General features: G+C 43.1%; 3 protein-coding genes and 15 non-coding genes across 23 annotated transcripts in view; all 18 read right to left on the reverse strand.

Moving 5' to 3' along the window:
* Positions 1 to 7,566, reverse strand: part of LOC119132431 (alpha-actinin-4) — a 29,143-nt gene extending 21,577 nt beyond the window's left edge. For all 5 annotated transcript variants that reach the window (XM_037267687.1, XM_037267685.1, XM_037267686.1 and 2 more), the window contains exon 1: positions 7,197 to 7,566. In XM_037267687.1, the coding sequence (XP_037123582.1) occupies positions 7,197 to 7,322 (126 nt within the window). In that variant the 5' untranslated portion in view covers positions 7,323 to 7,566. The remainder of the gene's footprint in view (positions 1 to 7,196) is intronic.
* A 627-nt stretch (positions 7,567 to 8,193) lies between these two features.
* On the reverse strand, positions 8,194 to 18,410 carry zgc:85932 (uncharacterized protein LOC405875 homolog). Of its 2 annotated transcripts, XM_037267001.1 has the most exons (20): positions 18,025 to 18,407; positions 17,600 to 17,669; positions 17,139 to 17,257; positions 16,546 to 16,679; positions 16,194 to 16,365; positions 15,531 to 15,602; positions 15,234 to 15,325; positions 15,007 to 15,081; positions 14,474 to 14,628; positions 14,029 to 14,186; positions 10,696 to 10,904; positions 10,313 to 10,358; positions 10,157 to 10,231; positions 10,018 to 10,078; positions 9,753 to 9,817; positions 9,520 to 9,588; positions 9,379 to 9,457; positions 9,017 to 9,133; positions 8,721 to 8,779; positions 8,194 to 8,643 (listed from the first exon to the last, which is right to left on the reverse strand). In XM_037267001.1, the coding sequence occupies exons 1-20, from the start codon at positions 18,295 to 18,297 to the stop codon at positions 8,617 to 8,619; spliced, it is 2,127 nt and encodes a 708-aa protein (XP_037122896.1). In that variant the 5' UTR covers positions 18,298 to 18,407; the 3' UTR covers positions 8,194 to 8,616. The 2 variants fall into 2 exon arrangements, 1 of the variants encoding a protein (XP_037122896.1); XR_005099790.1 differs by lacking the exons at positions 8,194 to 8,643; positions 8,721 to 8,779; positions 9,017 to 9,133; positions 9,379 to 9,457 and having other exon boundaries at positions 9,535 to 9,633; positions 9,673 to 9,817; positions 18,025 to 18,410.
* On the reverse strand, positions 11,006 to 11,079 carry trnak-uuu. The gene has a single exon. It is a non-coding gene; the product is annotated as a tRNA-Lys (tRNA).
* On the reverse strand, positions 11,173 to 11,245 carry trnak-uuu. Its single transcript has one exon. It is a non-coding gene; the product is annotated as a tRNA-Lys (tRNA).
* trnak-uuu lies at positions 11,340 to 11,412 on the reverse strand. Its single transcript has one exon. It is a non-coding gene; the product is annotated as a tRNA-Lys (tRNA).
* Positions 11,505 to 11,577, reverse strand: trnak-uuu. Its single transcript has one exon. It is a non-coding gene; the product is annotated as a tRNA-Lys (tRNA).
* Positions 11,672 to 11,744, reverse strand: trnak-uuu. The gene has a single exon. It is a non-coding gene; the product is annotated as a tRNA-Lys (tRNA).
* Positions 11,837 to 11,909, reverse strand: trnak-uuu. The gene has a single exon. It is a non-coding gene; the product is annotated as a tRNA-Lys (tRNA).
* trnak-uuu lies at positions 12,003 to 12,075 on the reverse strand. Its single transcript has one exon. It is a non-coding gene; the product is annotated as a tRNA-Lys (tRNA).
* Positions 12,170 to 12,242, reverse strand: trnak-uuu. Its single transcript has one exon. It is a non-coding gene; the product is annotated as a tRNA-Lys (tRNA).
* On the reverse strand, positions 12,499 to 12,571 carry trnak-uuu. Its single transcript has one exon. It is a non-coding gene; the product is annotated as a tRNA-Lys (tRNA).
* trnak-uuu lies at positions 12,665 to 12,737 on the reverse strand. The gene has a single exon. It is a non-coding gene; the product is annotated as a tRNA-Lys (tRNA).
* Positions 12,998 to 13,070, reverse strand: trnak-uuu. The gene has a single exon. It is a non-coding gene; the product is annotated as a tRNA-Lys (tRNA).
* On the reverse strand, positions 13,163 to 13,235 carry trnak-uuu. The gene has a single exon. It is a non-coding gene; the product is annotated as a tRNA-Lys (tRNA).
* trnak-uuu lies at positions 13,330 to 13,402 on the reverse strand. Its single transcript has one exon. It is a non-coding gene; the product is annotated as a tRNA-Lys (tRNA).
* Positions 13,495 to 13,567, reverse strand: trnak-uuu. The gene has a single exon. It is a non-coding gene; the product is annotated as a tRNA-Lys (tRNA).
* Positions 13,660 to 13,732, reverse strand: trnak-uuu. The gene has a single exon. It is a non-coding gene; the product is annotated as a tRNA-Lys (tRNA).
* Positions 18,411 to 18,818: 408 nt separating the features above from the next.
* On the reverse strand, positions 18,819 to 21,117 carry eif3k (eukaryotic translation initiation factor 3, subunit K). Its single transcript, XM_037267002.1, has 8 exons — positions 20,932 to 21,117; positions 20,220 to 20,318; positions 20,032 to 20,152; positions 19,778 to 19,855; positions 19,628 to 19,694; positions 19,214 to 19,294; positions 19,004 to 19,129; positions 18,819 to 18,924 (listed from the first exon to the last, which is right to left on the reverse strand). The coding sequence occupies exons 1-8, from the start codon at positions 20,991 to 20,993 to the stop codon at positions 18,893 to 18,895; spliced, it is 666 nt and encodes a 221-aa protein (XP_037122897.1). The 5' UTR covers positions 20,994 to 21,117; the 3' UTR covers positions 18,819 to 18,892.
* Positions 21,118 to 21,182: the final 65 nt, after the last annotated feature.

The raw sequence follows: 21,182 nt of genomic DNA on the forward strand, positions 1-21,182 counted from the left end.
AGTCGACAAAGACTCCTGTGTCAGCCTCCGTCTGACTCTCTGCGTTGTCATTTCTAGCTTTAGCGCTACTCTAGGCTACGTTTGCGTTACTGGAGGCCACTCGGTTAAAGTGAAGGATTACGTCGCTCACTTTGATAGTCTATTTCGGTCTCCTCGCATCAATACAAGTGCTAAAAATGTTTATTTTTAAGAAGACGCAGTAGCCTGCTAACGCCTCCCCATTACTACGCTGAGTTTTTTTCCCCCAGAGGGCTGGTTAACAAACGGTCCACGACCTGGTCATTGTGTGGAGCTGCAACTAAAAATAAGATGCCGTATTATCAGGTTGCTTAGCAACAGCAACCCAAGCAGTTGAGAGCTGAAGCGCACAATTGATGCCTCAATAGAATGCATTAAGGACAACAACATTGGTGTTGAGAAAAGTTAGGCTTTGTTTTCAATTATGATTAAATGTTTTGCATTTCTCCGCCGTTGCCTTTTACACAGAACACCGTCAGCTATCATGGGCAGAGTGAAAAGGGATCATGATTTTCAGTGCTTGTTGATTTTTGTCAAGTTGCAAAAACATTCCTGTGGTCTTTCCGTCTATGGCGGCTATCAAGAATGGCCTCGTCCAAAATTTCTGTAGCTTTAGGCTCATCTAACTGACGTCATTTGTCGCGTACTTTAGAAAATGGTGGCGGTAGGGCGTGATGGGAAAAAAAAAAAAAAAAAGCAGATATTTGCACACAAGTTGGATATTACAGGGAAACAAGAACTGGACATGTCAAAAGATTTGTCGAAAGCCCATCACACACGCACAAAAAAAAAATTAAGACTGCAACTACAGCAGATAATGAAAATGCAAAGCCAGCACTGCCAACAACTGACGCGAGTCTGTCAACAATCTTATCCAACTCAGACAAATGGAAGAAAATAACCCAGGCTGTGGGAGGTTTTATAGCCAAGGTTTTTCACCATATTCTGCAGGGCAAAACGCCAAGGCTGAGGACATCTGAGTCGCGATAGAAGAGCTTGTCACAAAAAAAAAAAAGAAACGATAAAACTTGTTCTTTCATGCCATGGTCACATTTAAAATGGGAAGTTTGTACGTGACCGTTGGTATTGATCAATTGTGGCCTACCGTGATACAAATGCGTTTAGTCATATCATCTTCCTATTTTTTGGTACACGGTTTCACACGGAACAATCAAAAAAGAATGACAGCTTTTCTCGATGGTGTGAAAGGGGCTCGAGGTGTTAGTGAGGAAGCTGTCGCTGGCATCTGTTTCACGTGAGCATTTCTCATCTGTCGACTGCGCTTTTTTGCCGTATTAGTGTTTAAAACAGTCACTCGGAGATTTTCCTTTTAATTTTGAGGTGTGGTGGAAATTTCAAAAGAAAAAGCCAGACCACTATACATTTTCTACACTCTTATGTTACAAAGAGTTTTCGGCGAGAATTTTTTCTCTCGAAAATTCTGGGTTTGAATGCTAATTTCACATGGAATGATTCGGACGTCGACTGACTCACCTTCTCCACTCAGACTAACGCAAAGAGGGGGTGTAAAATTGGACTCATTTTAAAAGGGATTGTGTGTTGGAAGCCGCCATGATGGAGGGGCCCGGGGTGGGGGTCGCGTGCGTGAATCTGGGACACGAGGATCACTGCATTAAAACAACAGACGGGTTTAGGCTTGACCCATACCAGTTATGTTGTTTTCCACCGGCAGACATCTTGTGGTTTCATGCGACTCTCTTGGCTGCTTGAAAAAGATCATGTTTGGACATTTGGGCCTTTTGAGGAGTGGAACTATTTAAACTTAACCCTACAATAATATCGGCGAAGACATGGGAATTAAAAAAAACTCATAGTTTAGATTCCAAAAGTAATTATTTTCTAGCGGCGACAGCTAATTAAATAACTACTGCACGCTCCGCGTCTCCAGTAATTACGATTCAGGATCGACTTGACACTTCCTGAACTAGTATCAGCGCAGAATCCTCCAGGCTCGAGTATTTTCAAGCCGGAGTAAGCAGGGAGCAGGTTTTTTCCAAAACCCTGATTAACTGTAGCGGAAATTAGGATGAGTGAACGCAGTATGACAAACACACGTTGAACACAAACACACAAGTCGATCCTCAGTCACATCAGGATATAATCCGGTCATCTGATCTGGGATATAATCTCTGTGAGGAAGGTGGGGGTTTTGCGGGTTGGACAGATGCCGCGTGGAGCATGCGGAGAGCATCGTGGCGGAGCTCTGAAACGGCGTTTCCAAAAATATAATGCGAGAGAGGAAGGCATCCGTACCAACTCGAAGGCCATGGCGACGAGATGATGCTGAGAGATAGAAGACAGAAAGAAAAGGCTTGGCAAGCATCGGCTGCCTGTATGCTTTTCCCAGACATGTTAGGTTCTCTTACAACTTGAAATTGACATCTTGTTTGGGTCACTTAATAAAAATACTTTGTCGACGTATGCCGACCACTTCTGCAAAGCAACAAACCCCCAACTCTCTGTATGTCTATTGGAAGGGGGGGGAAAAAACAGGCCAGACCGCCCCCTTCCCAGCAAATAGCCCCCCACCCACCGGCCGAGCAGTCTAGAATGAGCCACCAAAGGAATGTTGCAGCCCCCCCACAAAAACCCCTCGGGCTGCCTGAGCTTCATCACGCCGTTCAATGGCTGCACCGAGGTGAAAAGACTGAGAGGGAGGGGTGGGAGTACGGCGGGCGGTTGGGGGGCCTGCATTCCTCACCGCTCTGTCCTCTGGCTGGCCGTCTGCTGGATGGGGATTGTGGATGGCGGTCAGCTGAAAGGGGGGTTGAGGTGGGGAGGGGGTATGGAGGGTTTACCCACAGCTGACCTGAAATCAGCTGGCTGGGTAAAAGAGGGGGTGGCGGATCAGGGATGGTCACACTAATGGACAAAGAAGGACAAAAATCCGACTGCAATGAAATGTCGGGATTGCAGAGAAGATCCTTGGGGTTTAAAGGCAACCTATTTGGGTAGCAAGCAAATCAAATACAATACAAAAGTAAAAAAAAAAAAAAAGATGCATACAGTGCAGTCAAATGCTATTAGAGCAAGGTGTCGGAAAAACACTTGCAGCCAATTTGCGTCTTCATTGTTTTTTACCTTATGTCAACAAGCGTGACAAGAAGCAGCAAGATAAGATTCGAGGCCAGAATACAAAGTGGAACAATTGCATTAAACCCACCTTTTGTTTGACACCGTGTAAACGCACCTAAAAACAAGATTCACAGCACCAAAAACAGCCCGATGACCACGAATGACACCCGAGGTCCTGTCAGGTCACAATCACCTGACATCCCGTTTACACAAGGCTGAGATATTTGCCAGGTCGATTACAACTGCGACCAACGCATCTGCTAATCGCTTTGTTGTACAAAGGTCGAAGAGTGCCGAGATGCAAGAGATGAAAGACAAAAACAAACTCAAGTGGTTTTAATTTTTAACCAACATTCTTTACTTGAATTTAAATTTTCCTCTCAAGAGGCATTTGTGAGTTTTTAGACAATAGATTTTGAACTGATAGTTAACATCGGAACCACAGCTAATGCAGCTAGCCGCTGATGCTACTAGCCGCTAATGCTGGAGTCGCTGCTAAACGCTGTCAACAAGCGCCGCATTGATACAATGTCAGTGTAATTCTTTTTTTTTTTTTTTTTTTTTTATCCCTAGTGTTGGCAACAATGACATAGAAGGGAAGAGGACAATATTATAAAAACAACTTTATAGATTGACTAATGTCTAATTTTTCCCATAGTAAGGTTTGGGAAATTGAGTCAAATGCCAGTCTTAGCCAGTCCTGCCTGCTTTCAGGCAACAGCAACAAGAGCCCATGCCTATCTTGGCAGCACCACAGGAAAAAGATGTCTTGGTAGCAGCTTGGAAACACTTGAGAGTATAATTCAACATTAAGACGATTAAAATGACGGCCGGTGCCCCACCCTGCAATCCCGCCAGACAACCACAGACTGGAACGTAAAAATGAACGCACAAACGCAAGCACACAACGCAAGTGTGACTATCTGGACCTCACGTCATTCTCTTCATGACTACATTCCAATCTTATCCTTCATCTTGTCTTTTCAGAAAATTAGACAAACACCCGGAAGGGAACATCAACAACTCATACTTATCGGAAACCGGGTGCTTTCATTTTAAAGTCATGGTACAGAAGAGGAGAAAAATATGTTATAAAAATGTTTTGTTCACCATATAAAAAGAAACACAATGTTTGAATCAAAACATACAAAACAAAGTGTGTTTACAGACTTTAGATGCTACGGCACAGGTTCTTTTACTACTACATTCCGTGTGGGTACCAAGTTGGGACTCCATTAAAAATTTGAATACAGCTTTACCTAATGCCATTTTTTTTAACTGCTTCTTGGTGTTTGCTCTACCACCCCCGCGCCATTTTCACACCCCCTCGAGTCCTTCTGGAAATATGTGGAGGCTAACTGTCACCAGGAAACTCGGCGTGTTGCAGACGGTGGCGTCAAGGGCGCAGCGAGGCGTGTTCCGACATGCGACGGATAAGATTTGATTTCAATGATACATCCGGCCCACATGTGGAACGGGGTGTTGGAAACTCGACTAAAACGCAAATAAGTGAGAACTCAGTAGAGGAAAAAATTAAACAATAGCGGGTGATTGCACACATGTTATAAATTTGATAATTGCTTGAACAATTAAAAGTCTTCTTTGAAGACTAAATTGTCGAAAGATTTTTGTTGGTCAATATTTGCCTTGTGATTGGCCAAACTCAAACCTTTGAGCTCTCACTGTTGTTGTATGCAAGCTGAAGAGTGTATGGGGACGTTTAGCATTTCATTTCAGGTTTGACGAGAGATTCAGCAAAAACTGTGTGTGTGTGTGTGTGTGTGTGTGTATATATCTTTATAGTTATATTTCCTGGTGCCCTCCCTTAGCATCCCCCCCAGCTCTGCTGTTTATAACCCGCTATATAGCGGTTGGGGAATTATTACCAACGCAGCCACTATAAACCAATTCTCCAATTCTTTCCCGACAACTTTGTCAAAATAAGGTGTGAACCGCACACCCTTTTTTTTTTCGCTTGCGCAACGACTGGCACGGCAAGCGAGGCCACGCCACAGGAATGTACCCTTGCTCGTCCCGCGCTGCCACCGCCAAGGCCGAGGGAAGTCCGTCAGGTGGCCCATGCGCTGTCCGTTCTTGTCGTACTTGTCAATCAATCACTTAACTGAGCACTCGTGTTTGCGCAGGGAGTCAATCATTGCTCAGTACAGACTTTGGCCCCAGGAAATTTGACGTATAAAAGACGCGGGATGACCTAAAATAAACCTGTGACTGTTGAACATGTTGTCATGCCACTCGCTGGCATATATGTCAGTCATCTGACCAGTGACTGACACACACAAACACACAACCATTCCACACCGTTAAGCAATAGTTCCTCATTATTCTCTCAACACGCACCCCGCTGAGTCCTGGAAAGTGTCGCACTCACTCTTTTCCATTCATTACATGCACTGCCAAGCCAACATGCTACTTTTGATATTTTCTAAGTTTTGAGGACTTCCTGCGAAGTTTCACACTGTGCTATTATCTAATGAAACATTCGCAATGAAAGACAAGCCAGAAAGATTAAAGATTAAAGATTAAAGTCCCAATGATCGTCACACACACACCTGGGTGTGGTGAAATTTGTCCTCTGCATTTAACCCATCCCCGTGTGATTTTAATCCATCCCCTGGGGGAGAGGGGAGCAGTGAGCAGCAGCCATGCCGCGCTCGGGAATCAGTTGGTGAAGAGCAAAAGTGTGAATCAAAACGTACAATGACCGGCACAAATGTTATTTAAAACTAAATATTCAACTGTAAACTACACTGGTCATGAGTCAGCTGAATTTTCCCTGAATATTTGTCACATGATGCAATTTATGGAGTTGTTTAAGATAAATGACATTGTTTTAGAGCAATTTAGTTACTAGATTAATTCATATGAATGATTTTCAGTAGAGTTTGTTGCATGGTAGGCCAATTAACAACTCCAAATTGTCTGTAGATGTGATTGTGTGAATGTTTGTTCGTCTAAATGCGCTCTGCATTTGACTGGCGATGAGTTCAGGGTGTATCCCGCCTACCGCCCAAAGACTGCTGGGCAAGGCTCCAGCAGGCCCGCAACCCTCCTAATGAGGAGAAGCGTTTTGGAAGATGAATGAATGAAAAATCCTATGACGTTCACCACTGTGATTACTGAAGCTCAGAACTCCCACACACTATGAACGTCACACCACGCAGTTGTCAAAATCTGGAAAAGGGCAAAAGTTTTAAAACTACTTTGGGCAAAAAGGTGCTATCTACAGTTACAAAAAGTTATACTTTTACAAAAGTATTTCATTTTCGTTAATTATGTAATTTACTACTAGAGCGGGCGTTGTTGTCACTCTTATAATTATTGCGTTGCGTTCAGTGACATCCAGAACGTGGAAAAAAAAACTCATAAAATGTGCCGTGATTTATTTCAGAAAATAAAAGGCAGTATCTCAACAACTACGCGAGTGGGAAACAGTGGACTAATTCGTCTATTTACACACCAAAAATCGCATTAGGTAGCGTTTGTATGACATTTCACGAGTGTGACTGCAGAACACCTCAAAACTCCCACACACGATCAAAGGCGTTCGCAGTTATCAGACAAAATCTGGTCAAATTTGACCATTAAAACTTTCTTCAAACTATTGGACAAAATCCTCCCCCAGCTGTCATCGGGATTGCCAAGTGAGGCGACAAAAACGGACCAAAAGCGCTGAGGAAGCGGTGCCAGAAAAACCCGAACGAGTTTCGGCGATCGGAGCGTTCAACTAAAGGCGCACACGGATCAAGTTTGACTTTTTCCGGACAATGTGGCGCCTTGTTTCCGTTCGGGTGGGCGGCTTCTGGGGCTGTAAAATGTATTAAACAAAGTGGCAGCAGCACGACGAGAAACAAGAGCAAATCAAATTTTAATCAAATGGGCCGGGAGGCACTTGAGGGGGGTGAAACTGACCGAACCCCGGGAGCCATAATGGAGAAAGTGGGCCAACCGAGGCCTGCATTCGCTCCCTGACCTCCAGTCCCTCCCCTGCCATTTTCGTCCTCATTCCCAGCCTCACTCCCTCCCTACCACCCGCCCGCCACACGAGGTTGACTTCTCCTTACCTTCCTCTGCTGTTTCTCCCATGCCGGGTCCAGGAGCAAGTCCCGGTCCCAGTCGTTTTCCTGCTCCATGTATGTCTGCGGCCCGCCCGTTGAGTATTGGTTATTAGCGGCGTGATAATCGACCATGTCGGTTACACCAAAAAAAATAGTCAAACGGCCAGGGGAAAAATACCCAAACGAACCAAATTCTAACCAGAGGCCGGGTTAGGGACGGAAGCACGACGCAGGAAGGAGTCCTTCTCTTGCCGCTCTCGGCCGTCACCGTGCAGGGGTCTCTTTTTTTTCCTCTCTCTCTTTTTCTAGGCTGGAGTATCCGGTGTTCGCAGGCGGGGAGGGTGCTCGCAGGGAGAAGAAAAGCTTTCCCTGAGCGTGGTGTGAGGCTGCTGGGCGGAACCCGGCCGCTCCTACCAGCAAGACACTTCCGGCGGCCACCTTCACAATAAAGCCAACTGCCTAAAATACATGCACAGTAATTTACAAACACATTGATGCAGCATATTTTATTTTATATTTTTTTCGGTTGGTATTTTTTGTTATTGAAATGTGAATGTGTATCTCTAATGAGAAAAAAAAAAAAAGTGTACCTGAAAGGATTTCTTTTTTTAAATCTTGGAAAATCAAATGACTTGATTAAGGTTAAATCAGGGAAATTAAATAATGGTCACACTTAAAAAAAAACCACGACGGGAGTTAATTATTTATTAAAACTATAAAATTCAGCTTTTATTTTGAAGAAAGCGAGTCAATTTTGGTGTGTGTGTGTGCGTGCGCGTGCGTACACAACGACCCACCACTGTCTCTTCCACTCCGCATGCATATTCATGTACTCTTTGAACCGCAAGTTCTGAAACAATGAAAACGTTGGTAGACGGAAATCTTTTTTCCAAGTCTGACAAGTCTTCTTCAGCTGCAAAAGTGTGACGACATCCGGCGCCCCCTGTTGGAGTTTTGTTTACTTGTTATGTGCATTTGTAGCCGCATTGCAGCCAAACCCATCTCTGAAAAAGTCCTTTAATTAATATTTGCTGTCATTTAAATTCAATATGTTACATATTTCACATTCAATGCCACAGACTATTTTTGCTTTGTGTAATAGTATGCAGAGTATAGCATGGATTATGTTGTCATCTTGCTGCTGAATATTCTTGCTGACTGTTAACATTAGTTACGTGCGCAGCACCCACGCACAGACACGCACACATCAGTCACAATATAACAAAGGCTCATTTATCAAAAATAATCAGGAGCTTTCTAAGCAGGCACATAGAAAAATAAGCAGCCATATTTCAATCACGGCCTGGACAATAAAAACTGTGCTTCATGAATCTTTCTGTCAGCGTAGCAACAATGTACATTTATACGAAAAAGACCACACACATGCACAACAAACCCTGGGAGTACATCCTGCGTCTTTTCAGCCTCAGTTGTAAATGGTCATGTGGAGCCACTGAAACACAACACAATTAGTAGTTTTAAAAGCTTGGAATGTCAAACGTTAAAGAAATCTCGGAGGAGTGGACATACTTGTCTGTAGTTCAACGAAATGCAGCCCATTCCCACCATGTCGTAAGCGTGAAATTTGTCTGTCGGAGAGACCCAATAAAAAAGAAAAGTGAGAAGTGCAAGACAGTTTGTGTTTAATAAGCAGGTTTAACTAAATAATGGGCATGTGAATGCACTATATAAACAAAAGTATTGGGATAGAATGACAGGAAGAAATGTGATGTCATCCGACCACTTAAAATCCCACCACGATCGATTAATTAATTGATTAAACACTTGTATCCATATAGCATCCCTTTTAGTTCCAATGTTCTTACGGATCATGCTCTCCAGTTTCATGACGAGGTACAAGAAGCCAGGGTAGCTGATGGTCATGTCGGGTTCTGTGTACCTCAGGCCCACCAGCTGCATCACCAGGTCATCCACCACAATGCCTAGAGTCGACAGAATGTACAGAAAAGGCAGATTTAAAGGTCGTTCGCCACCAAAAAAGATATTATTCACGTTTCTGAACTAGTTAGCCGAAGTGGTTGGCATCATGCATGTTTTTAGGCCTGGCTTCTACTCCAAAATTTTATGTTGCACTATTAGTAAAACTTAATCTTGGGATGAAATTGTTTACAATGTCGCCATCTGCAGTTTAGATAAGAAACTGCAAGCTGTTATGATAAGCTGGTACCTGCAGCCTTCAGAGCAGGAGCCACTTCCTTGTACTCCAAACGTTGTGTCTTGTTCTTGTCGTACACCAGAAAGATGTCCTGGTGGAAGACTGTGTTTGACACCAAATCCTCCACATTCTTTAAATCCATCGTTAACTCACAGTCCACATTCGAATCTTGTCCCAGAGCGCTTGGAACTCCAACCAGGTTAGTTGAGCGACCCCTTGACTCTGGAGGGATAACACAAGTGTCAAGGAAATTCTCAGATGAAATAACATTTGGCCTAGAAGTAGTTGGTGTGTTTAGGATTTAAGTTACAAAATGAAGTGAAAATCCCTGCTACCAAAATCAGAGCCCAAATTCTCATCTAATAAAATAGTTTTATTAAGGATACATCCATGAGGACCACTAAGCTCTTGCAGTGTTCCAAGGCCAAGTTCTTCTCACTGCCTGCCAACACTAAACACAACAATTACAGGTTATATTAAACACACAACATACTCTTTACACACAAGTTTACCTAACACACACACACACACATGCACATTGAACACGGTTAGTAATGAACAGTACACGTAATGTCATAAACAGCACCACCAAATGGATTAGAAAATCAAGCATACAATGTTGGGATAGCTCTGTGTTAAAGTGAGACTGACCTCCTCCCTGGATGGCCTCAATTAGCAAGCTGTGGAGGTGATGTGGTTTGCAAAATCCTTTCTGTATAAAAAAAAAAACAAAAAGGAAAATATTGATGAAATGTGGGAATATTTACAAACTCTTTAGTGACCTTTGAACCTTGTTGCAGTGCTTCTTGAAGAGCTGGATTATGGCTTTAGGCGAAGGAAGCGCTGCCTGATGGGGATAATGAGGCTGTTGGGAGAAAATAATAGAAAGTATTTTCATAATTCTATTAGGATTGCTCGTTAATGCTAACATGGGCAAAGCCTTTACCGCTGTTATTGAAGTGAGGTCTGGTGTTGCTGGGCGATGAGTTGGGCTGGAAACAGACAACACACTTATGCTGGACTTGCTGAAGTATATTACTGTAAAGTGATTTAATGCAGGCTGCGCCATCTGAAAATTGGCTCTGAGAACTCAATTAAAATTAAATCAACTGAATCACTGAGTAAAATAAATCAAATAAGAGCATCACTTAGTGTGATGAGAAAATCTATTCAAATCAATACATTAAACAACTGTGTGAATTAATTGATTTCATTGCAGTTGCTTTGGATTCGATCAATACAAAAGAGCTTTGCTCCTATTCGTAATGAATAGGAGGGTTCACTGTAAAATCTTCATGTACAAAGAAAAAGATGGCAAAGACGACTCACGTGGCGGCGTGGCCTTGTTCGGTAAGCACACGTAGCATGAAGGCTCCCTGCTGATTGGGCTCAGCGGTGGACGGGATGATAATATAATGACCTGGCGGGAGGTGGCCGCGAAGAACCACCTCTCTCCGCGATGAGTAGTACCCGCTGCTGATTGCTGGCCGGAGTTTGTTCAGGTCCTCTGGTGAAAGGTGGGCGCCCTCGTGAGGTGCCTGGAAGGACCAAAACCAATGTCTAACATCATGGCAGCATTGTGTGACCGCCAATGTCAATTATTAAGAAGATACAGTGCCTGGATAGGTAAGACAATCCATGTGTGAGCCTGGGACTTGAACCCTGGACCCTCAGATTAAAAGTCCGATGCTCTACCGACTGAGCTACCCAGGCTCTGCAAGCCTATGTGAGTCAATGGAGGAGAATCCGTGCGTGAGTCTGTGACCAGGAAAGAAGCATGCACATTGCTTTATCAAGAAGGTACAAGGCCTGAACAGGGACTTGAACCCTGGACCCTCAGATTAAAAATCTGATGCTCTACCGACTGAGCTACCCAGGCTCTGCTAAACTAAGTGAGTCAATCTAAGAAAATCCGTGTGTGTATCTGTGGCCAGGAAAAAAAGAATGCACATTGTTTTATCAAGAAAGTACAACGCCTGAACAGGGACTTGAACCCTGGACCCTCAGATTAAAAGTCTGATGCTCTACCGACTGAGCTACCCAGGCTCTGTATAGCAATGTGAGTCAATGGAAGAGAATCCGTGTGTGAGTCTGTCAGCAGGAAAATGCATGCACATTGCTTTATAAAGAAGGTACAACGCCTGAAAAGGGACTTGAACCCTGGACCCTCAGATTAAAAGTCTGATGCTCTACCGACTGAGCTACCCAGGCTCTGTTAAATGAAGTGAGTCAATCTAAGAAAATCCGTGTGTGGATCTGTGGCCAGGAAAAAAAGAATGCACATTGTTTTATCAAGAAGGCACAACGCCTGAACAGGGACTTGAACCCTGGACCCTCAGATTAAAAGTCTGATGCTCTACCGACTGAGCTACCCAGGCTCTGCAAAACTATGTGAGTCAATGGAAGAAAATCCGTGTGTGAGTCTGTCACCAGGAAAATGCATGCACATTGCTTTATCAAGAAGGTACAACACCTGAACAGGGACTTGAACCCTGGACCCTCAGATTAAAAGTCTGATGCTCTACCGACTGAGCTACCCAGGCTCTGCAAAACTATGTGAGTCAATGGAAGAGAATCCGTGTGTGAGTCTGTCAGCAGGAAAAAAGAATGCAAATTGCTTTATCAAGAAGGTACAACGCCTGAACAGGGACTTGAACCCTGGACCCTCAGATTAAAAGTCTGATGCTCTACCGACTGAGCTACCCAGGCTCTGACAAACTAAGTGAGTTAAACTAAGAAAATCTTTGTGTGGATCTGTGACCAGGAAAAAAAGCATGCACATTGTTTTATCAAGAAGGTACAACACCTGAACAGGGACTTGAACCCTGGACCCTCAGATTAAAAGTCTGATGCTCTACCAACTGAGTTACCCAGGCTGTGCAAGCCTATGTGAGTCAATGGAAGAGAATCCGTGTGTGAGTCTGTCACCAGAAAAGAAGCATGCACATTGCTTTATAAAGCAGGCACAATGCCTGAACAGGGACTTGAACCCTGGACCCTCAGATTAAAAGTCCGATGCTCGACAGATTGCACTACCCAGGCTCTGCAAACCTATGTGAGTCAATGGAAGACAATCCGTGTGTGAGTCTGTCACCAGAAAAGGATGCACATTGCTTTATCAAGAAGGTACACAGCCTGAACAGGGACTTGAACCCTGGACCCTCAGATTAAAAGTCTGATGCTCTACCAACTGAGCTACACAGGCTCTGCAAGCCTATGTGAGTCAATGGAGGAGAATCCGTGCGTGAGTCTGTGACCAGGAAAGAAGCATGCACATTGCTTTATCAAGAAGGTACAATGCCTGAACAGGGACTTGAACCCTGGACCCTCAGATTAAAAGTCTGATGCTCTACCAACTGAGCTACCCAGGCTCTTTAAGTCTATGTGAGTCAATGGAAGAGAATCTGTGTGTGAGTCTGTGACCAGGAAAAAAGCATGCACATTGCATTATCAAGAAGGTACAATGCCTGAACAGGGACTTGAAACCTGGACCCTCAGATTAAAAATCTGATGCTCTACGGACTGAGCTACCAAGGCTCTGCTAAAGTAAGTGAGTCAATCTAAGAAAATCCGTGTGTGTATCTGTGGCCAGGAAAAAAAGAATGCACATTGTTTTATCAAGATAGTACAATGCCTGAACAGGGACTTGAACCCTGGACCCTCAGATTAAAAGTCTGATGCTCTACCGACTGAGCTACCCAGGCTCTGCAAAGCAATGTGAGTCAATGGAAGAGAATCCGTGTGTGAGTCTGTCACCAGGAAAATGCATGCACATTGCTTTATAAAGAAGGTACAACGCCTGAACAGGGACTTGAACCCTGGACCCTCAGATTAAAAGTCTGATGCTCTACCGACTGAGCTATCCAGGCTCTGTTAAATGAAGTGAGTCAATCTAAAAAAATCCGTGTGTGGATCTGTGGCCAGGAAAAAAAGAATGCACATTGTTTTATCAAGAAGGTACAACACCTGAACAGGGACTTGAACCCTGGACCCTCAGATTAAAAGTCTGATGCTCTACCGACTGAGCTACCCAGGCTCTGCAAAACTATGTGAGTCAATGGAAGAAAATCCGTGTGTGAGTCTGTCACCAGGAAAATGCATGCACATTGCTTTATCAAGAAGGTACAACACCTGAACAGGGACTTGAACCCTGGACCCTCAGATTAAAAGTCTGATGCTCTACCGACTGAGCTACCCAGGCTCTGCAAAACTATGTGAGTCAATGGAAGAGAATCCGTGTGTGAGTCTGTCACCAGGAAAATGCATGCACATTGCTTTATCAAGAAGGTACAACGCCTGAACAGGGACTTGAACCCTGGACCCTCAGATTAAAAGTCTGATGCTCTACCGACTGAGCTACCCAGGCTGTGGAGCATAATAAGCCTCAGTATAAATAAGATTGAGCAAGTGTATGAGGCAGTAAACTAAAAATGCACTACACCTGAACAGGGACTTCTACCCGAGATCCTCAGATTAAATATCTATAGCTCTACCGACTGAACTATTCAGGCTCTAGTAGTCCCCTGTAATCAGTGTAAGTGAGAGAGACTTGTGTGTGTGAGGAACTCAAAATGCACATTGCCTTATCAAGACAAATTAGCTCAAGATGCCCAGTTATATATATTTTTTATCTGAATTGAGTGTGAGTTTGTGAGTCTATACCGGGTATATGTGAAGAGCAATGGACAGGTCAATGCCTCTGCGTCGTTGATATTTCTGCATGAGGGCCAAAATAAAGGCACAGTGCATGGTAGGTTCAGTGGATCCTTGTTTCCCTTTTGAAAGAACCAGGCCAAATTGTGGATTCTGCCAGAACCAACCTGAAAAACACAAAAGGGAATGTATTTCGAATTGCTAAAGAAAAAAACAACTGAAGCTCTACCTTGACATCCCACTAGGTGGCACTGTTGGGAAGGTTATCTGTCTAAATTATTTGAGCCAACAAAAGTTACTTTCTTTTTAAATCTTTTTTTGTGTTGTATGGCGTATATTTGAAATTATTTTAACCAATATAAGTAAAACAAGAAATGACTTTTAGGTCATGTCATACAAATTCTTCATAGCAAGAAGTGGCCAAAAGTTCTCATTTTATCTTGTGTGTATTTACCCCCTTTGGGAGAGCCCCCAGCAGAAACACGTGGCACCCAACTCCCATGATGCATTGCGCACGACCACGGCTGCACGCTGTCATCGTTTTGCAGGTCAGCCAGGTGACACACTTCCATAGTCTCAAAGTTCTGCCGGAAATCAGACACCGACATCCTGCACAAGAACGACCCATTTATCTTTGTTTGCTAACATCGCAGATTGATACCATCATACACCTTATGTTTTTCTGCTGTGTGTCCTGAAATTCCACATTCCTTTCTTTCAATTCCTTCCTTTATTCCTAGTCATTACATTATTTGCTTCTTCTTCATCCCTTCATTTCTCAGCCTCTTGCTTTCTTACATCACTTTTGATTTGATTCCTCCTTTGTATTCTATACATTTTCTTTCTCCTCTACCAATCCCTACTTCCTCCCCTTCCATCCATCTTTCCTTTTCTCTTTCTCTTCACTTCTGGGCTTCATAACCTGATATCATACCATGACAGTTAAGGATTTATAATAATAACATTATTTCATGTATTTTAGCTCACCAGAACTCTCCGTCCTCCCGCCGGATTCGGTGCAGTCGCTTTTGCTCCTCAGGGCTCACAGTGTTCCACTCGGGCCTGCAAAAGCAGTTTATGCAGAAGAAAATTGACTTCTTCCGAAATCAATCAAGCTGAAAATTCGTGATATATGCGTTTTTTTCATTGGTTCTCAGCTGTTTGTATTACATAGCACTGTAAATAGTAACAAAAGTCATTGTAATGATCCAAACCCATTTCGGTCACTCCATGGGCCCAGCCACTCCGTGTTGCCCCACGGGTTGAGGATACGCACCAGGTCCACGGGTCCATAAGTGGTCTGCACCTTGGTGTTTAAATGTGCGATAAGCAAACAGTTGTTCCACCTTTGAAACTACTTAATCATATAAAAACAATTCAATACTTTTGAAAAAATAAACATATGCATTCTTTTTTTCTCCTGTTTTGAGCAGCTAATGATTCTAATGTCAATTCCAAACATTTATGGATGATTAATATAAACAGGCATGAAGTTACAAGCATCATTTTACCTTCTCCACAGCAGTTAGCGAGTAAGCATGTCTGAACATGATTCCCATATCATTCCTGTACTCCACAGGACCCTGCAGGAGAAACAAAACCGTACAAAGCATTCATTAAAAAAAAAAAAAGAAGTCATGAGTCATGTTAAATAAAACGAGTGTTGGGAAAAAAAAGCGGTGAGATTAAAATTAGGATGTTGCTCAATAGGTTTAGGGCAGGGGTGTCCAAACTACGGCCCGCGGGCCAACTGTGGCCCACGGTCCAGTTTTTATTGGCCCGCAGCAAATTCTGAAAACATAATTGAATATGGCCCGCACAAGAAGCTTGAGCACTTCTCAGTTTCCACACTAGATGGAGCCCGCCACACAAACCGTTTGACGTCCCATTAGCACCCCCCCCGGAAGAGAAGCGAACGCGCAGCGTTTGACGTCCCATTAGCACCGCACCGCCCCCTCCCCCCCCGGAAGAGAAGCGAACACGCCGCGTTTGACGTCCCATTAGCACCCCCCCCCGGGAAGAGAAGCGAACGCGCAGCGTTTGACGTCCCATTAGCACACTCAACCCCCCGGAAGAGAAGCAAAAAAAAATATTGGCCCCCGGGCCCCTTCACGTTACTAAATCTGGGCCTCCTTGCAAAAAGTTTGGACACCCCTGGTTTAGGGCATCATTACCTGGGTGTTGGCACAGTTGATGAGCGCTCCCTTGGCCAACAGCTCAGCCAGGAAGGTTGGAAGCTCTCTGGGAAGCAAGCTCACGCTAAGAACCTCAGCCACGCCGCCCGTCATGTCGACCATGGCCTCATGAGGGAAGCCCATGTCCAGGGCGCGGTATCCTCCTTTTAGCCTGGATTACAACACTGTAACTGTCAACTGTTATGTATAATCATTAACCATGAAATAAAAGGGTTCTTGCGCAACCTTTTTTTTCATCAAATTACAAACAAACAAAACTACATTTTTAATCACGCAAATTGGCAATGCTAGATTGCAAACTATTTGGAGACAGAAAGACAGGGGTCCTCACTTGGCGTAGGCCTTCTCAAGCAGGGAGCTCCAGAACTCTCGTTTTTCCGGCGAGCTGAGATAGAGCAGATTGTTGCCGTACGTCGGCAGCAGGTCATCGATTCGGACCTCCTCCCACTGGCCGTACTGCCAAAACTATGGAAGGCCAAGAGAGACATCATATCACTGATTTGGTCAATGAAACTTAAACATCTAGTCTAGAAGCACATTTTAAAAAAATATAATTTGAATAAAGTTCCATTAGTCAATAATTGAGCTTTGTAAAAGATAGATTGTTAGTTTATTAATTTAGAAATTATAAAAAAAATATCTTAGAAAGTTTTTTTTTCTAGATTAAAAAGTTTTTCCAGATTTTAAAAACAGATTTAGATCAATATTCTTTAGTTTTTTTTTTTAAATCTGTTTACAATTTACAATTGTTCTTGCATTTATAATTTCATGCGCAGTGCACATTGAAACAGGTTATGCCTGTGGTTAGTGATCACTTCCCCGGGCAACAAAATGTGTCCTGATGAAACCTGAGAATGCTTATGTGAGGTTTGGCTAACCAAATAATTCCAAAGTGAACACCAAGAACAACACAGATGTGTTTACCCTGAAGACGAAGCTGCCATTGTATCCGTCCTGGAAGGATTGTCCGGGAGGAACCACCTTGCGGAGCAGAGGTTGGTGCACAGCGAGAGAAGCGATGGCAGAAAGCAACCAGCAGTCACCTTAAGGAGGTGTGAGAAGTTGAAGAGGAACAGCAAGAAGTTAAAAATCACATATGTGCAGTTCAGATACTGCAGCCGTGGCTCAACAGACACTTCCACAACATTTTGAAAATGTAGCCCCCGAAGCCAGTTACAGTTAGCGACATGAACTTTGGAATGCATGGCTGTTACGAGAAGAACCACCAAAAAGTCTCAAGGAGTCAGAGCTGAAAAAACACATGAAGATGCATTTTTGGTTTCAAAGAGACATTTAGGGATATTTTCACCCTCAAAGCCAAATTAACTTCACAAATTTGGTACAATTGCTTATTATGAGTAGACCCACAAAAAACGTCCACTCACTTAACTTCCCTTGGCGGACATCCAGGCGTGACGCCCCATCGACGATGAACTGAGGCGACAAGCACAGATCCTAGCAAAGAGCAAAATGTGTATTTAAGTATTAAAAAACACACGTGCTGGCTTACAACTAAGTCGTGTGTTATGTTCTTGCTATACAAGTCTTTCTGGTAACATAGGGTACCATGAGCTACTTAAAGTTATTGCATTTTTTTACTTAATTGCCCCACAGAGAGGAACAACGTTGTCCTGAATGTCATGTGATATTCATATCTATTATGTAAATTTACACTCAAACACGCCAAGCCGAGCTGATAACTTTTTTTTTTTTTAATTATATGTATTTTTAAATAAATGCAACCGTTAATTACTATAGTAATACAGACACCGAGTCACGCGTAATAACGCGTTTGTGTGTTATGGTTGACCTTGGGCCGCTTCCACTGGACGCCGAACTTCATCTCGAGTTCTCCAACAGGGAAATTGAAGTCGACGAAGAGCCCGTCGCGACCCACCGCCATCCTCTCTCCGGTGACGGGGTCGCTTGCCGGCTCGTCCGCCGCCATCAGCTCAGCTAACCAGCGGCGCGACTGAGAGCCCAGCAGCTCGTCGGAGCACGCCGAACTGTCGTCGTCGTCGTCCGGCATCGGGGGAGGCAGTGAGCCTTCGGACTCGGACGACAAACTTGGCGACTTCTCCATCTCCACGGAGGGTATCGGGGACGAGAAGAGGGAAAGGGTCGTGCAGTTGCACTTGGGATTTATTTAGTGTGTCGACTGTCGAGCAAGAAACAGCACGCCTTCAAAGCAGGTACGGCTTCACCTGAGCGTGGGCGGATGACGTCACGGGTTTAGTCTTCTTTTTCTTCTGACGCTACTTTCATATAGTTAAGATTTTAATCTCACATGCCTGCAGTTTTTTGTAGAATTGACTATTATTTTACTTTCGGACCAGTTATGTAAAATGACAACTTTTCCTGACTGCATCTTGTAACAGCAACATTTCACAATTTTGGCATTTAAATTGACTAAATTATAATGAAATAATAAAATGTGTCACTCATATAGCGTGATAAAGCTTCCGCAGTCCTTCATTGTCATTCTTCGTCATGTTCTTCATCTGGGTTAATAATTCACTTTTATATCATAGCCGGAACAACTACCTAAGTGTGTTTGAGTGTATTTGTGACAAGATGACATGATTAAAATGAGAATAGGACAAATAAGACTGGAAGGATAATTTATTTTTATTTTGTGTAAAAGTGTGTAATTGCCAGGCTTTACTGTGTGGTGTGTGTCACTGTGAGGTGGCCATGATGCTTGACACGCCTGTGGAAAACATAAAAATGATTAAAAACAACAACAAATAGCATAGTTTGTGAACAAAAGAGCCTCATGTTGTACTGACTTTCAAAGTCAATCTTCTCCACAATGTTCTTGGGCTTGACGCTCTCCTCCTGGTTGAAAATGAAGACCTGTCCATCCTCCGTCTCTGTCCAGTTGTACTTGTTCATCCACACCTTCACCTGTGTGTCTGCAGTGTGACATAATCACGTGCATCAATACCAAAAGTGCGCTCTTACGTCAAAGTACCACTCACTGTAGTTCTACAACTTACCCAGAGGGGGGTCTCCCAGCATTTCGGCCAGTAGGCAGCGCTCTATCGTCTGATAGGTGATGCCCACCACATGGCAGATAACTGCACAACAAACATATCTCGTTTGCACCCAAAGCATCACTTTTTCGTCATAATCTGTGCTATATTTTGATGTCATTCACTGTAAATTTCATACAATAACTTGAATATAAAATTGATTTTCTCCTTTTTCTTGTAAAAATACAACTTTTCTCATATAATATTAAGGCTTTATTGTTGTGCAATTATAACTTTTTTTACATGCAATGTTGCATTTTGTTGTCATTAAGAATTGTATTCTGATATTTAAAATACAATTCTTCATCTCACTTTTTATAAAATTAATTTTGTTCAAACGTATTTGCACTTTGCATTGATTACAGCGATCTAACTCACACTTGCGGACAGAGTCTTCAAAGCCTGTGATTCCATCGATGAGCTCCCGATTCACCTCCAGAGTTTTCTGTGAAGAACACAAAAGAGCTTTAATGAAAACAAACAAAAAAATCCAGCATGCGTTTGTGCGTAGGTGAGCTTGTGTGCTACCCAGAAGCTCTGGAAGTGACATGTCTCCAGCAGGTTTCCCATGTCGAGGATCTGCCTGATCGGGCGCTCCTCTTTTTGCGTCACTGTAGTCAAGGAAATAGACCCCCAACCCAAATTTTGCAGAAAAGCCTACTAGATTCTTATAACGACACAATATTGGGAATATAATTTTTTTCCAATTGCTATATTTGGTTATCGCTCCAAAAAACAAGTTCATTATTCAATCAAAATTGTCAGTAGCACCGAGAGGATACGTGTGTCTGGTCGATCATGCACTTGCAGAGTGTGAAGTCCGTGTGAGGCAAATTGGTCAGCGCCTTGAGCAGGATCTGGGAAGTCACGTTTGTCTGGAAATAGGCTGGGTTGAACTGATACCTGGCGGATACCACATCACATTAGTGTCAATGATACAAAGATGACATGTCGGGATTTCGGAACTCACAGCTTGAGAACGGCCAGGTTAGCCTCCAGGTCGTATGCGTTTTCCCTGGCTTGTGTCTCCACGTAACGCTCCAACGTGGCCAAGTTTTCTGGGTTGTACCTGATGTTTGGTGGGACAGTAAAACTAATTACACACGACTTATAGTGTGCAAATGCCATAAGAGCAAATCATTTAATTAACACTATTTTTACACAAATTATTTTAAAGTTAATAAAAAATATATAACCTAGCCATAATACATTCATTTTGTACTGATTAACAAATACTATTATTGTACAAAACCATTCTAATTACGAGGGTGCTCATGAAAATGACACTAACATACTTCAAGCTAAAATTCACATCATAGAATCTTTTGGAAATTCTATTTATAATACAACTCACTCGTATTTTATGTAATCTTACAGACGTTTACAGTCACATTCAAATGTATTTTTAATTCTATTCATGAACAGTAAGTAGGACAAAAAATAACTATGTATAATGTATATGTAAATAAAGGCAGTCCAACTTAAACAACATCGATTTCACGATGTCAATAAAACCCTCATAAAGTGCAAGAAAACATTTCCAGAACAGTAACATATATTTCAATTGTAACTTCAATGTGAGACATTTGTGTGATTTTAGAAACCAGCAAGTTGCAAAATGTAGCTAGCTTTCTAATTAGCATGTAGCACACGAAAATGTAGCCCGAGCTAAACTTTCGTACCGATCGATTCCTCGCAGGAGTTTGGCCACGTTTGCCTTCATTTGCTCGAAAGTCGACGACATTTTTGTCTGAAAACTGTGGAAAGCAGAAGGGGTTGGGCACAAATGAAATCCCCTCACGTGGAGCGAAAATAGGCACCAGTGGAGTGAAGAGAGTCGGAAAGAAAAGAGTGACGGACAGGAAACGACACGCGACCGGAACGGAAATAAACACGAAGCGATTGACTAAATTGATTAAAACGTAACGTAACG

Source organism: Syngnathus acus, chromosome 13, assembly GCF_901709675.1.
Source record: "Syngnathus acus chromosome 13, fSynAcu1.2, whole genome shotgun sequence".
NCBI lineage: Eukaryota > Metazoa > Chordata > Actinopteri > Syngnathiformes > Syngnathidae > Syngnathus > Syngnathus acus.

Coding starts and splice junctions, on each gene's coding strand:
- zgc:85932 (XM_037267001.1), bottom strand. CDS start 18,297: ATGGAGAAGTCGCCAAGTTTGTCGTCCGAGTCCGAAGGCTCACTGCCT. Junction 10,905..14,028: donor TTGCTCTTCACATATACCCG/GTATAGACTCAC, acceptor TGGTCCTTCCAG/GCACCTCACGAGGGCGCCCA. Junction 9,458..9,519: donor ACAAGATTCGAATGTGGACT/GTGAGTTAACGA, acceptor GTCTTCCACCAG/GACATCTTTCTGGTGTACGA.
- eif3k (XM_037267002.1), bottom strand. CDS start 20,993: ATGTCGTCGACTTTCGAGCAAATGAAGGCAAACGTGGCCAAACTCCTG. Junction 20,319..20,931: donor CTCCTGCGAGGAATCGATCG/GTACGAAAGTTT, acceptor ACCAAACATCAG/GTACAACCCAGAAAACTTGG. Junction 19,856..20,031: donor GCATGATCGACCAGACACAC/GTATCCTCTCGG, acceptor ACTACAGTGACG/CAAAAAGAGGAGCGCCCGAT.